The sequence below is a fragment of the Peromyscus californicus genome, unplaced genomic scaffold (assembly GCF_007827085.1).
Source record: "Peromyscus californicus insignis strain IS unplaced genomic scaffold, ASM782708v3 Scaffold_10__1_contigs__length_136768540, whole genome shotgun sequence".
NCBI classification, from domain to species: Eukaryota; Metazoa; Chordata; class Mammalia; order Rodentia; family Cricetidae; genus Peromyscus; species Peromyscus californicus.
Window position 1 is genome coordinate 5,000,409 of NW_026294391.1, and position 14,435 is coordinate 5,014,843.

General features: G+C 41.8%; 1 protein-coding gene across 1 annotated transcript in view; it reads left to right on the forward strand.

Annotated features, from left to right (window-relative positions):
* The first annotated feature begins 12,230 nt into the window (after positions 1 to 12,230).
* Positions 12,231 to 14,435, forward strand: part of Maob (monoamine oxidase B) — a 107,007-nt gene continuing 104,802 nt past the window's right edge. Inside the window, exon 1 of the mRNA XM_052736592.1 lies at positions 12,231 to 12,420. Within this exon, the coding sequence (XP_052592552.1) occupies positions 12,375 to 12,420 (46 nt within the window). The 5' untranslated portion in view covers positions 12,231 to 12,374. The remainder of the gene's footprint in view (positions 12,421 to 14,435) is intronic.

Consider the following 14,435-nt stretch of genomic DNA (forward strand, 5'->3'; position numbering starts at 1 on the left):
GCCCCTGAGCATGCCTGTGAGGGATTGAGATAGAAAGACCCACACTAAAAGTGGGCAGCACCACTGCCTGGGCTTGAGTTCTAGAGTGCCTCTGTCACTCTGTTCCATGACTGTGGGTGCAATGTGACCAGCTGGTTCAAGACCCTGCTGCCAGGACTTCCCTGCCATAATGAACTGTCCATTGGACTAGGAGCCAAAATATCCCTGGTTCCTTTAAGTTGCTGTCATCAGGATATTCTGTCACAGCAATGGTAAAATAAAGTATGCCTAAGACATCTCAATTTCTACTACACTGATTGGTGTTATTCATTTACTTTCACATTTATTTGGCACATTTGGAATTGATCAATCAAACAGTACTACCACCACACTAAGGGCTGAGGACTTAGCGAGTCTCCACAAAGACAGAGCTCTTTGGGTAGCTCACTATCGGCATAGTGATTTCTTTTAATTTTTAAAGTATTTTACATTTATGTGCTTATTGTATGGGAGGAGTGCATGTATGTAGAAGTCAGAGGACAGTTTGCAGGAACTGGTGTTCTCATTCCAACATGTGGGTTCTGGGTGACTGAACTCATGTCATCAGGCTGGGTAGCAAAAACTTTTGTGTGCTGAAATATTTCACCAACTGTACTGAAGGAATTCTGACTTTAGCAAACATTTCTCTTTTTGTATGTCTTATGATATTGTACCTGACCATATTCTATTATTTATTACTGTCAGTTTCACTTCTATGTGTTGATTTCCTCTATTAGACCATAACAAAATTTTTTTTTTAGGCTAGAGGGACCAGATCAAACACAGAACATGAGGTTAAATTTGCATTTGAGATCAGTGACAATGTATTTTAGCATAGCATGGGACACATTCGTACTGAGTTTGTCATTTTTCATTTGCAATTCAAATTTAACCAGACAGCTTATATTTTTATTTGATAAGTTTCATAACCATATCCAGGACAAACACTTTTAATATTTTCCCTATATCTGCAAGGACACATGACAGAAGGTTGGCTGTGATGTGCAGCCATTATCTAATCAGGTATCAGTTGTCTTATTCCTTTGAGGTAGTTGGAAAATGAAAATATTCTCCCTCTGAAGATAGGGACAGTGAGTAATTGGTTCTAGTTCATGCTTACATTATAGTTAAATCAACTCTAAGTTGAAGAAGGAAACAGGCTTTTGGGAAATAGCATTTCCAGCATGACTTACATAGTATTTCATTAGGAGAAAAGAGAATGCAGATGCTATGATTTTTTAAAAAATTGTTGTACCCAGGACAGTGTGGGTGAAAGTTTGTCTTTCAGTCCCTTGCATTCCAAACCTGAGTTTTACATGGGGTATTAGTATTGTATAGTGGAGATATAGGGCAACAACTTATTCTAGCCTTAGTAATTTATACAAGTAATCATGAAAATTTAACTTCTTATCATCTAGCTCTGTGCTATACTGAAGATTATTTAAACAGTGAGTATGATGACCTGAAATTCTAGGAGCCTTTCCCTCTATCAACCATTATTGACATATACATCCACATGGGAAGAGGTTGGGTGTAGCTGGAAAATTTCCTCTCCAGCTCCTGCCAAGTCCCGCCAGTCCCGGAGCCCACTTATAAAATAAACACACAGACTCTTACATTATTTAAACTGCTCGGCCATTAGCTCAGGCCTCTCATTGTCTAGCTCTTACTCTTATATTTAGCCCATTTTTATTAATCTATACTTTGCCACGTGGCTCGTGGCTTATCCATACCTTACATCTCCCTTGTCCTGGCATCGGCTCCAGACAATCCATCCCTTCCCTTCCTGTTTCCTCAATTCTCCTCTCTGTTAGTCTCGCCTATACTTCCTGTCTGGCTATTGGCCAGTCAGTGTTTATTTATACAGAGCGATATCCACAGCAGTTGGGCCTGTGTGCAAATATTGTGGAGGTAATTACAACTATTGTGCATTCAGGCATACGATAACCATGTCATACCTGGAAGTCATTGTTCTCCACTTCTACTGTTTTCCTCTGGCTCCTTAGATTCTTTACATCACTTCTTCTGTGATATTCCCCAAGCCATTTGTCACTAGGTATTAAACAGTCATTTATTCTTTCATTGGTTCCCAGTACTTTGAGCAGTTATGAGTCTCCACAGTCACTGGCCACTAAGAAAGAGGCTTCTCTGATCAAAAGTGACATCAGCATTATGCTATGGGCATACATACATATAGTTACTGAGACTGGCAACAAAAACAAGAGCAGTAGCTCTCTACATCAGACACGTATTACCGCCCTAGACACAGACTTTTGACCAGGTTTACAGTACCATGAGAGAACCCTTAGGTCTTTAGTAGAATAATAACTATATCATCTTATAAATGGCCAGATGTCTATGAACAAGAGGATATAATATAAAGAACTTGTTTTGTCTTGTATTTCCCCCCTTCTTTTCTCCTCCCTTTACTTCCTTTTTATTGTGTGTTTTGAGACAAGATCTTACACTCTAACTCAGGCTGAACTTGAACTCATGACCCTTATGATCCAGTTTTCTGAGTACTAGAATTTTAAACATGAGCCACTATAGCTGACTTATTGTAATCTGATGTTTCTCTCCCACCTGCCTGTTCTCAAATACCTGGCAGCTACTTCCCAAATTACCACACAATGGCTTATATTAATCATACATACTCAACCAAAAGCTCAGGCTTATTACTTACTAGCTCTTACATTTTAAGTTGACGCATATTCCTTATTTATGCTCTGCCACGTAGTGGTACCTTTATTAGCATGACACCTTTATCTCTTGCTTCCTCTGCATCTGGCTGGTGATTCCTCTGACTCTGCCCTTCCCATCATCCTTAGTTTGGTCACCCTGCCTATACTTCCTGCCTGGCTACTGGCCAATCAGCATTTTATTAAACCAATTCGAGTGACAAATCTTTACAGTGTGTAAGAGGTTTATTTCACAGCACTTATATAATTTTCTTTCTAAACACTAACATTTATTTTTAAATTAACAAATACTAGTTTTGTGTATTTATATATAGAGAACCATATGATGTGTTTTGCTAGCTTAGCTTTGGTTTTAAAGTTTTTAAGAGACAAAGTCTCTCTTCCTAACCTGGGATGATCTTAATTTATTCTCCTGCTTCTGTTTCTCAACTGCTGGGGTCACAGGGTATGTACCACCATGTGTTTAATGTGATGTTTTGGTCTATGTACATACTGGAGAAAAGTAAATACATTGCTCTAATTAGGATATTCATTATTTCATTACCTTATCTCTTTTGTGATGAGAATGTTAAAAATACAGTATTTTAGCAGTTTTCCAAGTGATAGGCAGCAAACCATGGGAGAAGCATATTTACAAACTCAATATCTGATAGTGAGTTAACAACTAAATGTGTAAGGAACTCATATAATTAAAAAGTAGAAAAATGGGTAAAGGACTTGAATGTACATTTTTCTAAAAAAATATACAAAATAGCAACAAATACATAAAAGGGTTCACAGTGTCAATAGTAATCAGAGAAATACACATCAAGGCTACAAGAAGGTATCAGTTTATACTTCCTGGCTATTAATTAAAAGGAAGTAAAATAAATATGTCAAAGTGATGTCATCACTCCTACATTGGTTGCAGCACTCTTTACAGTAGCCAGCTATGGACTGTCCATCAATTGATGAATGAGTAAAGAGAATGTGTTATATATCAACAATGGAATACTATTCAATCACAAAAAGAAGAAACTCCTGTCATTTGTGAAAAATGAGAATGAAACTGTTGAGCATTATGCTACATATATGGAAGAAACTGGCCAGAGAAAAACAAACACTGTATGATCTCATTTATATGTGGAACCTAAAAATGTTGAATTTCTGCAAGCAGAGAGTGGAATGGCAATTACCAAGAATGAGGAGTTGGGATGCAGGAGATGGTGACCAAACGGTACACACTTACAAGATGAATAGTTTTAAGGTAAATAATGTTAAGATAAATAAAATTATAAGACAAATAACTTCTAGGTATCTAAGGCACAGTATGGTGAGCATAATGAATAATACTGTATTGTTGTTGAACCTGAGTGTCCTTAACAAGCACACACACACACACACACACACACACACACACACAAATATGGTAACTTCATGCTGACTGATGTGCTAATTAAATTGTGGTGATTGTTTCATAATATATACATCAAGCCTTATCACATCTTTGAATATATACAATATAATTTGTCAATATGCTTCAATAAGGATGACACACACACACACACACACACACACACACACACACACACACACACACACACACACACACTGTTTTAGTTAGGGCTTCTATTGCTGTGACAAAACACCATGACCAAAAAGCAAGTTGGGGAGGAAAGGGTTCATTTGGCTTACACTTCCAGATCATAGTCCTTCACTGGAAGAAGTCAAGACAGGAACTCAAACAGGATGGGAACCTGGAGGCAGGAGCTGATGCAGAGGCCACTGAAGGGTGCTGCCTACTAGCTTGTTTCCCATGACTTCCTCAGCCTGCTTTCTGATAGAACCCAGGACCACCAGTCCAGGGGTGACCCACTCACCATGGGCTACACCCTCCTCCATTAATCACTAATTAATAAAACACTTTACAGCCTTAACTTATGGAGGCATTTTCTCAATTAAGATTCCCTCCTTTCAGAAAACTCTAGTCCATGTGTAAAATTGATGTAAGACTAACCAGCACACACACACACACACACACAAGTGTGTGTGTGTTTTATCTATACATATATAAGTTATATCTATACATATATACACACGTACACACATATATAACTTAAAGGCATACTTTCACCTGCCTCTATTTTTGCTCTGCCTTTTTCAGGGTTTTTTTCAATATTTTAAGGTAAAGCTGTTCCTAGTTTTCAGAACTTCTGTGGAAAACCCACACAAAAAAGTGGAAAAATTGTTGCAAGTAAGGAGAGATTTTAATAAATACACTTTAATATAAAGAAATTAAAATGTCCCTTTCAAAGTAAAACAATATTACAAATTCCAAAAGAATATTCTATCAAGATTGACAGAAGGCCATATAAGATATTCAAGGGCTCCAGGTTACTGTTTACTGCTTTTAATAACATAATCCAAAGGAAGGAGAGGGGTGGTTACTAAGGGGCATAATTTGTGTGTTACTATATTTTGAACACTAGATTAGATAATGTCATCATTTCTCTAATGTGCATGTTCCTTCCATAATACATCTGATTTTAATCATATGTATGCCAAATTATTCATAGGCATAAGATGTCAAATAGGGTATTCCCCCCCAAAGTTCACTTTGAGTACACAGTTTGATTTATAACAAAGTCACCCAAAACTAGTTCAGGCCAGATTGACCTTTCTGATGTCTTTCTTACTGAAGTCATAGGAGAATGTGATTGAATAGAATCTGTCTAAGTTTGATGTACATTAATAGGGGGAGAAAATTACTTCAGTGTTTCAGACAGGAGTGTGATACAGCCTGATGCAGGTGTGTAAACTACAGGTTGCTAGGTACATTGGTTGGAGAGAGGTGTGTGTGCAGATGAGAGGCCTAAGCTGCCAAGTGCATCATTAAAGGAGGGTGGTTTGCATAGAACAAGCCAAGTAGAGTTCTAGGTAGACAGACTGTTGGTTGCCTGCTTCAAAGTGCTCAGCCAATGCTGTCTTCTGAACATGATGTGGTTTGTGCATTTGTGAAGTCACAATAGCTGTAGTTACCTGCACAAGATCAAACCAGTCAATATTCCAGCACAGATGCGTGAGGACCTACCCCTAGTTGAGGAGTTATTGAAGTTGATGGCTGCCTAGGGACAGAGCATCTTTTTCATTAAGAGTGTGGCTACTGGCTGGTTACACACATCCTAGTGAATTGCCCCACACTCATGCACAAAAGGCAGCATTATGCACCATTTGGACTCACAAGTTTATAAAAAATAAAGAGGATGTGAAATTGGGAGAAGAATGTTTTGGGGTTGAAGGTAGGAGTGGGGGATGAGTCTGATCAAAATGAATTGTGTACATCTATGAAATTCTCAAATAATAAATAAATAAATAACCATGCTCACTCACTGAGCTCCTCCTATGATTGTTTAATAATGTACTCTTCTCCTCTGTGCTCTATAGTTTTTGCCATGTCATCTGGTCTGATATCTCTCATTGTTTAGGACCCTATTTCTGATCTATAGAAATGTTCTTATTCTCAATATTAGTTATTGGACAAAAGTTAACATTCACTTTGGACAATGATCAGCTGGCACTCACAGTGCGCATGAGGTACTGGTTTTCTTTCTTACCTTCTGTGACATGTCAGGGGCTGCCTTCTGGTTTGTTGTTGATGTTGTTTGTTTGTTTGTTTGTTTGTTTGTTTGTTTGTCTTTGGAAGACTTGCAGCTTGGTGTCTCTACCCAACTGCATATATTCTGAGATTGGCCTTTCTGTGAAGTGTCCCTGAGTTCACATAGCCTGGGCTATGACAATAAAGTTGTAGGGGAAAGAGTTATAGTTGTGCTCTTCAGATAGAAAAAGTCATTTCCTATCCATTCTTAACATGTCTCAGTAAGCCTGTTCAATGCATCCAAAAGCTTTGGGCAGTTAAATCATCTGGCTTGTTCCCTGCTGACACCACCTTCACTCACTTCTTGACAAATCTTCTGGCCCTGGTAGTTTTCCCTTTCACATTTTTTGTTTGTTTGTATTTTGAGACAAGGTCTCACGTGGCCCAGGTTAGCGTTGAACCCCTTTTCCCTTTGCCTCTACCTTTCAAATGCTAGGATTACAGGCCTATGCCACCATGTCCAAACTCCTTTGTCATCTTGAACCAGCCTATGGACTTTTGAGTAAGGTCTAGATTCTTGAGCCTTTCCAATTTATGAGCTCCAGGAATACATCATCCCATCTCATAAACAATCCTTTGGAGCCCAAACAACACTCAGATTAGCATCCAAGATGAAGAGAGATACTCTATTAAATGCACTCAAGGTCTCACTACACTATCAATTGAACATTATTCAAGAAAGAGCTGCCCTGGCTGCAAGGGCTGGCTCCTTTCATCATTTTACCTTTCAATACATGTTTGGAAAAAAAAGATTACTGTAGTTGTTGGGGGAAAGAAACTGGTAAGCTCTAAAGAATCTAATTTTAAAATGAATTTTCTATCCCCTGTCAAGCTTCCAGCATTGGAAAAAAAAGGGGGCAAAATGTACTACTTAGATAGTATCTGGTGCACTGTGTTCTACAGCGTCTGACTCTTTATTGAAACCTCCTGTGGCATAAGAGACTCACTGAACTATCCCTTAATGAAAAGCTAGCTGGCAAGAAAGAAGTAATAACGACATTTTATCTCTTTGGCAGTCTTCTAATGAAAAAGAAATGAAAGCAAAGCGTGTTCGTTTTAATTGATGAAAGAAACATGGATTTCATAAAGTTGAAAAGGCAAAGAACTCTTGCTAGGAGCAAACAGCACCCCTCTGCATGTCTTTGTGAGAGGTGTCAAGCATTGCTCAGATAGAACATAAATTAGCTTTCTGGTCATCATCCAGTTTTATATTTAGTCTTCCTAGGATTAGCATCATTTTTAATTTATGATGCTATATTCCTAATGATGGACACAATGTCTGATATCAAGTTGGTGTTCAATAAATTATTCTTGAATGGATGAATAAAAGATAACATCTCCTCTTCTGCGGTGATTTATTATCTAGCTGGGGACAGAAGACAGGAATACACACAGAAACAAATGATGCTTCCTATCATTTATTCTCTGTTAAATTGCTCACTGCTATGTTATTAATTTCATGCTGTTTGTGGATAGTCTTAAAGGTGGTGAGGATGTCTTCTGCATCAGCCTGTGTCCATTTCTTCAAATGCTTCATCTTTAGGCTTGTCTTCAAATTTAGAATTATTGTCCACTCTGCTGGGCATGCTTGTTATCTTCACCAGTTGGAGAACTTTTATTCATACCAGTAGGGATGCAATTTCCTCCTGGAGGGCCTCCATGATTGTCTGGCTAGGTTATCTTTCTATGATATGTGTCCTAGAGTGACATTAGGAATTGCTTTGTGATGAGTGCCCCTGACTGTCTTTCCTGATGAAGGCAAGAGAAAGCTTCTATCCTGTTTTCTTCCCTCGGGCTCAGCAGAGTAGGTGTTCATTAAGTGCTAACATAATAAATTGACACTATGTTAGTCTGACCTCTGTTGCTATAACAAAATAATTGAGGATGAGAAATTTGGAAAGGAAAAAACCATTGATTTTGGCTCACAATCTGGAAGGCCAAGAACATGGAATTAGTAGATAGCTGGTTTCTGGTCAGGGCCCCATGCATAGCAGAAAAGCAGATGGAGGCACATGATAAAGAGAGGCATGCAATAGACTGAGAGGAAGTGGTAGGTTCTCTTTATTTCTTTTTAGCTTTCTTTTTATTTATTCTTTGTGTCTTTCACATCATGCACCTCCATTCCATTCATTTTCCTGTCCCTTTGTATATACTCTCTGCCTTTGCAACATCCCCACCCCCAAAATAAAATAAAATAAAATTTAAGAGAAAAAAGCCCAAAAACAAAAAGGAAAAATAAGTCTCATCATGGAAGCTGTAGTGTGACACAGTGAGTCACGCAGTAAACCTTTTGTCTATATATCTTTACTTGCAAGTGTTCATTGCAGAGTCATTGGACTGGTCCGGGGCCTCTGGTTTCTGCTACACTATCAATGCTGGGCCCTCACTGGGACTCCTCTTGGATATCCTGTTGTTTCCCTGCGTCATGGAGATCCTGCAGCTTTGAGTCTGCAGGACCAAACCCTTCACTTGCTCTAACAGAACGCAGATGGGGTGGATGCTGGGGTGCATCAAATTATGACCCTGGTTCTGGGCCTGGGTAGTTGCAGGGTTGGTCAGTCCGCCAGCTCTCCTCTGTCCTCAGCACCAAGGTGAGCTTTCCAGCACTGCCCTGGCTGGCTCACCCCTTGCTTCGATGAGCAGGGGGTGGGACCAGCTCTCCTACTTTCAGATCTTCAGGGTCAGCTCCTCCACACCTACATCTTCAGGGCCAGCTCTACTGGGTTGCCCAGGTGTGGTGTAGGTGTGCTGCAGCTGATGTAGGGCAGGGACAGCTCTCCCGTTCTTATAACCTGAGGGCCAGCTCTCCCACCTGCCTCAGGTGTTGGTGGGAGGGGTGTGGTGGGGAGGGCATCTCTCCACCGCCCATGCTGCCACATGACAAATGAGTAGTGTGACAGCTCTCCTAGGCTCACAGCTTCAGGGATGGCTCACTCACACCTCTGCCAACAGGAATGGCTCTATTGTGGTGCTCAAGCAGAGTGCAGGGGGCAGGCTCTCTTTATACAACCTGTTTTTTATAATAACTTACTCTTCAGAACTATATTAATTTATTGATAAGGAGGAGTACCCATAGTTAGAGGTTTAAATGTCAAACCATCTCTCAATGCCATCACCTTGGAGAATTAAGCTTCAATGTGTGGTCTAGTGGAAAGAAACCATGTTTAAACCATATCAGATACCTCCCATATGAATATTAAAGGTGCTCCTTGAAGTTGATAAGGAGCTCTAGAGCCTTGGTCTAGAATTCATAGGGATGCAAAAGCCTGTATTAGTGCCCAAGAATATATATGGTGGACCAGGAGCATAGTTATCATCTAGAGCTTGTTAGAAATGTCCTCTAATTTTCTCCACAATCCAGGATGTTCAGTGTATGCATGTTCAAGTTTAGGAAGCACTGTTTTCATCTTGACAATGAAGCAGAGAGAGAAGACAGACTAGAGGCATTATCTCACCCAGGGGACTGACGACTCTAAATAGGCTTGGATGACTTCCATGTGGGGACAAAAAGTAGCCTTAGAAACCCTTTAAGGACTACTGGTTCCCCGTTACCAAGGTCTGAGTGCTGATTCAACCCATTTATATCTTATAAAGTTCAAGGTGATGAGTTAGACTTGTTCAAAGGGAGCAGTTAGTTTCCTCTGGACACCATGGAACTCCTCTGGCTTTTCTTTTGGTCTCATTGTCAGGTGGATATAGGGAAGGTACAGTCTATCTAGGACTCAGAGCCTTAGCTCTTCAAGACTTTGGCTGAAACACTGTTGGAAAAAAGCAAAAGGAATTCCAGGCAGATCCTACAAAGGTTTTCTCCATCTCCATCTGACATGTGACTCACTTGCAAGCTAAGGGGTACAGGTTATAAAAGCCCACAGCCTCAGGGTGCTATGAATAGAGGTGAATCCAGAGGGAGTGATAAGGAAGAGGTCAGTGCAGGCTGGCTGCAAGATGAAACAGATCGTCATTCTCTGTAGTAGAGTTGTAGGTGAAGGTTCAGGGTTCAAGTGTCTGGAAACTTTAGAATCTAAGTATATTCTTTAGTTTCTCTTTGCTGTGATGAGGTACCGGATAAGAAACAATACAGAGGAGCACAGGTTTATTTTGATTCACTGAGCAGATCCAGTCTATTATGGTGGAGAAGGCACGGTGGCAGGAGTTGCCACCTTGTGCATCTCATCTAGTCAGGAAGCAGAGAGAGATGAATGCTGGTTGTTGCTCATCTACTTACTCTTATTTCCCTTTTTATTCAGCTTGGGTACCCAGCCCATAGGACGGTGCCACCCATGTTAGGATTGGTCTTCCAATTAATCATCTTAGGAAACACTCTCACAGACACACCTGGAGATGTGTTTCCTGTATAACTCTAAAGCCTGTCAAGTTGACAATGAAAAATGAACACACTAAGAACAAGACCTTTTCTGCCTCCAGTGAGTCTCAGCATCAGATATGTTCAACTCTTTTTCTCGTCTGAGAGCAACTGAAGCACAAACCGCCTTAGTGACAAGTGAATTTGGGGAGTGAAGGAAGACGAAGTACAGGTTTGCCTTTGGTTCTTCTCAACTTGACAGTTCACTAGAGCTAGCTCCTCTGAAGGTGGTAGTTCCACTACCTTGAACAGAAGCACATCACCCAAAAAGTTATCCATTTCTTCTTCTTGCTTTTAGTTCTTAAGGGTGGCTTTACTGCTGCTTAGGAGAACTATGTCCCTGTTTTGCCTAGGTCACCTGAGCTTAAGAATTTACAACCCTGTTAAATGACTGCTGCATTTGCAAAGGCCATAGTCCTCAGACACTCAGCCTAAGGTCTCATAAAAATAACTCACCATGCTCTACCGGGGAACCCTGAATCCCACTTGCCTATCCAAGGCCTCTCCCCTGCCATAAACAACTTTCTGGGAGCGGAGCCAGCCTCTATGATTTACACCACAGATGCATTGGATTGTTCAATAAGCAGTTGGTTGCATTATTTCCCTGATGTAACTAGGAATTTTAGGGCTTTTCTGATGGTAGGCAAGGGCTTTACCCCTGACCTACCCTTCCCCTGACCTCCTGCAGATGACTTTTTCTATGCCTTATAAAAGTAGGGAAAAAAATCAGTGTCTTTAGGCTATGTGCCTCATCAAATGTTAGAGCAGCTTTTTGCAGTTAACTAAACAGTGGCACGGTGTGTGTGGCGGGGGGAGGGGGGACGACAGAGCAGATGATTGAAATGGATATGGCTAGGGCTGGCAATAATTCTATTTGGTCAGTAAGATGAGCCTTGGACTCTTCCTTCCTTTTATTTTTATTACTGGAAGTGGGCATATATTAATCAAACATATCTATGGGGTACGATGTACGTATATGGGTGTTTTGCTTGCATGTATGAATACATCGTGCATGCCTGATGCCCACTGGAGACCAGAAGAGGGTGCGGGATCCCCTGGGACCTGGATTACAGATGGCTGTGGGTGTTGGGTATTGAACACCGGTCCTATGTTAGAGCCATCTCTCGAGCCCTCCGAGGTGATATTTTAATACACAATTTTTCTTTCTAGAATATTACTTAGTACTTTGTCTGCTTTCTTCTTGTGTGAAATGGGTCATTGTGAATTTGAACGGGAATCTTGCACAATGCGTTTAACACAGTGCCTGGCACTTGAAAGGCTCTCAATCTTTGATTCTTCACCCTTGTCAGAAGACATTCCAGCCCCTCAGTTGCATAGAGCAATCACGAGGTTGACTGGAAAACATTTGCAGAAGGCAACGGGGTGTTGACTCAGGGGAAGGACTTTAAGGTTCCAGGTCACTGTCTCAGCAGAATTGTTGTCCCTCCTCAAGCCTGGGCTGTCCTGCAAGGGGCGGAGACGAGAGCTCCACCAGGCTTGCGCGTCCGCAGGCGGGCGGGGCTCAGAGTCCAGGCACCCAGCCAGCTTATAGCCCTTCTGCCCCGGCGCTAGTGTGAGGGGACAGTGCGCAGCGCAGCCGCAGGCAGAGGTCCTGACACACTAGCAGCCGACGTGGGCAGCCCGGAACCTGGCGAGCACCATGAGCAACAAATGCGATGTGATCGTGGTGGGGGGCGGCATCTCAGGTCAGTCGCCGCTGTGAACTCCTACTATGTTCTCAGACAAGTGGCTGGCTAAAGGGAGGCCAGCAAGGCAAAGGGGCGGGGGCTGACCCCAGAATCCCGACTGTTGGTGTAACTGAGGCTGGACCTGTAGGTGGAATTGAGCTACTGTCTGGCTGTGTCCTCCTTGGGGAATGGATTTAATGTGTCTCTAGCCACAAGTGGGAGACTGGAAACATGCTGAGGGTTTGGTGTTAGACTTTGAACTTTTCCAAGAATGCTGCTAGGCTTGCTGGAATTTTCCAACTGAGGGGAAAGGGGACTAGAAAGCTGGAGACACTTGTGGGTGTTGTGATACCCTCAAAGGTCAGAAATTGGTTGCAGACCTACACATGTTACTTACTCAGAAAAGGCAAGCAACATGTTATTATCTTGTCATTGAGCAAGTGGTCTTGAAAAAGAAAAGGGGTTAGATCCTGTTGCCAAGCGTTTTTCAGACTTCCCTAATTCTCTGTGGTCCCCTGATTGCCATGAATCCAACAGAGCTAACAGTGTCTTCTTGGCAAATGCTTCTTTTAGCCCCACCCAACCTGGCATTCTCTCCTTGAGTATTGTAGGGTTACCAAGCTGCTACTAGGCTCAAGTCCAGCCCATATTTCATAAGAATGGGGACAAAGACTGCCCATCCATAGGGAGACTGTGGACACAGCAAGGACAAGAAGCACAGAAGCCAGAGATGGCAATGGCGGGAGTGCTATGAGGAATGGGGTTCTCCAAGAAAGGCCAGGAAGACCCCATGATATAGGGCCAGTGAGAATAAGCAATGTTCTCATCATGGGCAGTTTAACCCATACTTAGACTCCCAGAGGATCCTGTTATTGGAACAGTAATGACTGTGCTATCAAAATCTGTAGACAAATTGTTTAAAGATTTGCCTTTATTTGATCTTAAATGACCACACGGAGCAGGAGCTGGTCTTTCTTCCTGTCATGAGCATTGGACAGGGTGACCTGACTCTCTGGGAACCAGAGAGAGACCACAAGCATTAGATGTTGGGTGCTGATCTTGGCTCTGTGTTTTCATGGCAGCCCTCCTCACCTTTGGGTCAGAGCGGAGTGGTCTGTATAGCCAGCCATGTTGAACTTACCCATAGCAGGCAAGCAGCCTGGAACTGCAGATGCACTGATGTGTGAGCACAATGTGCTGACGTGGCAAGAGTGGGCACACATTCAGCTTTCATGGCAACTCTTTTAGTGTCTTCTCTCCAAGAGAAACTTGGACTTCAAAGCCTTTCTCACCTAGGTGCCGTAGAAAATGTTACTGCTCCAGACAGTCTTGCTCAACACTCTAGCTTGTGGGAAACTGAACCTTCTCTTTCCAGTCCACTAACTACAATCCTTTACTTAAAAAAAATGCCCTGGGAGGTTTTCTACTTCTTCCCCATTGCTTTGGCCTTCCTGACTGATGCTTCAAACCTTCAACAGTATGCTTGGGTGGTAGTGATGCATACCTTTAATCTCAGAACTAGAGAGGCAGAGGCAAGCAGATCTCTGAGTTCGAGGCCTGGTCTGCAGAGCAAGTTCCAGGACGGCCAGAGCTACATACACAGAGAATCCCTGTCTCGAAAACCCAAGCAAACAAAAAACCAAAAGAACAGTATATTTATATTTTTAGTGCAGAGCAGAACCCACAGCTTTACGATACCATGCAAGGCCTCTTCCATTGAGCTACATCCCCAGCCTCTCTGCTGCAAACCTTCAAACTCCCTGAAATTATTCATGTTAGACTTACACAGGAGAGGGGTATAAAGGTTTAACTGTTTTCACAAACCTTGATGAACCTCTGCATTAACTCTGATCAAAACAAAGGGATGACGAAAAATTTTTTCTTTGTCTGGAATTTTGTGTGGAATGGAGATTGTTCTGATGAAAGCAAGGGGTTCAAGGCCTAGACTTACCCAATTGCTATATGTGCTATTTGCAGATAACAGCTGCTGATCATAGTCAGATTACAAGACTATTGCGAAGGGCAAGTAAAAA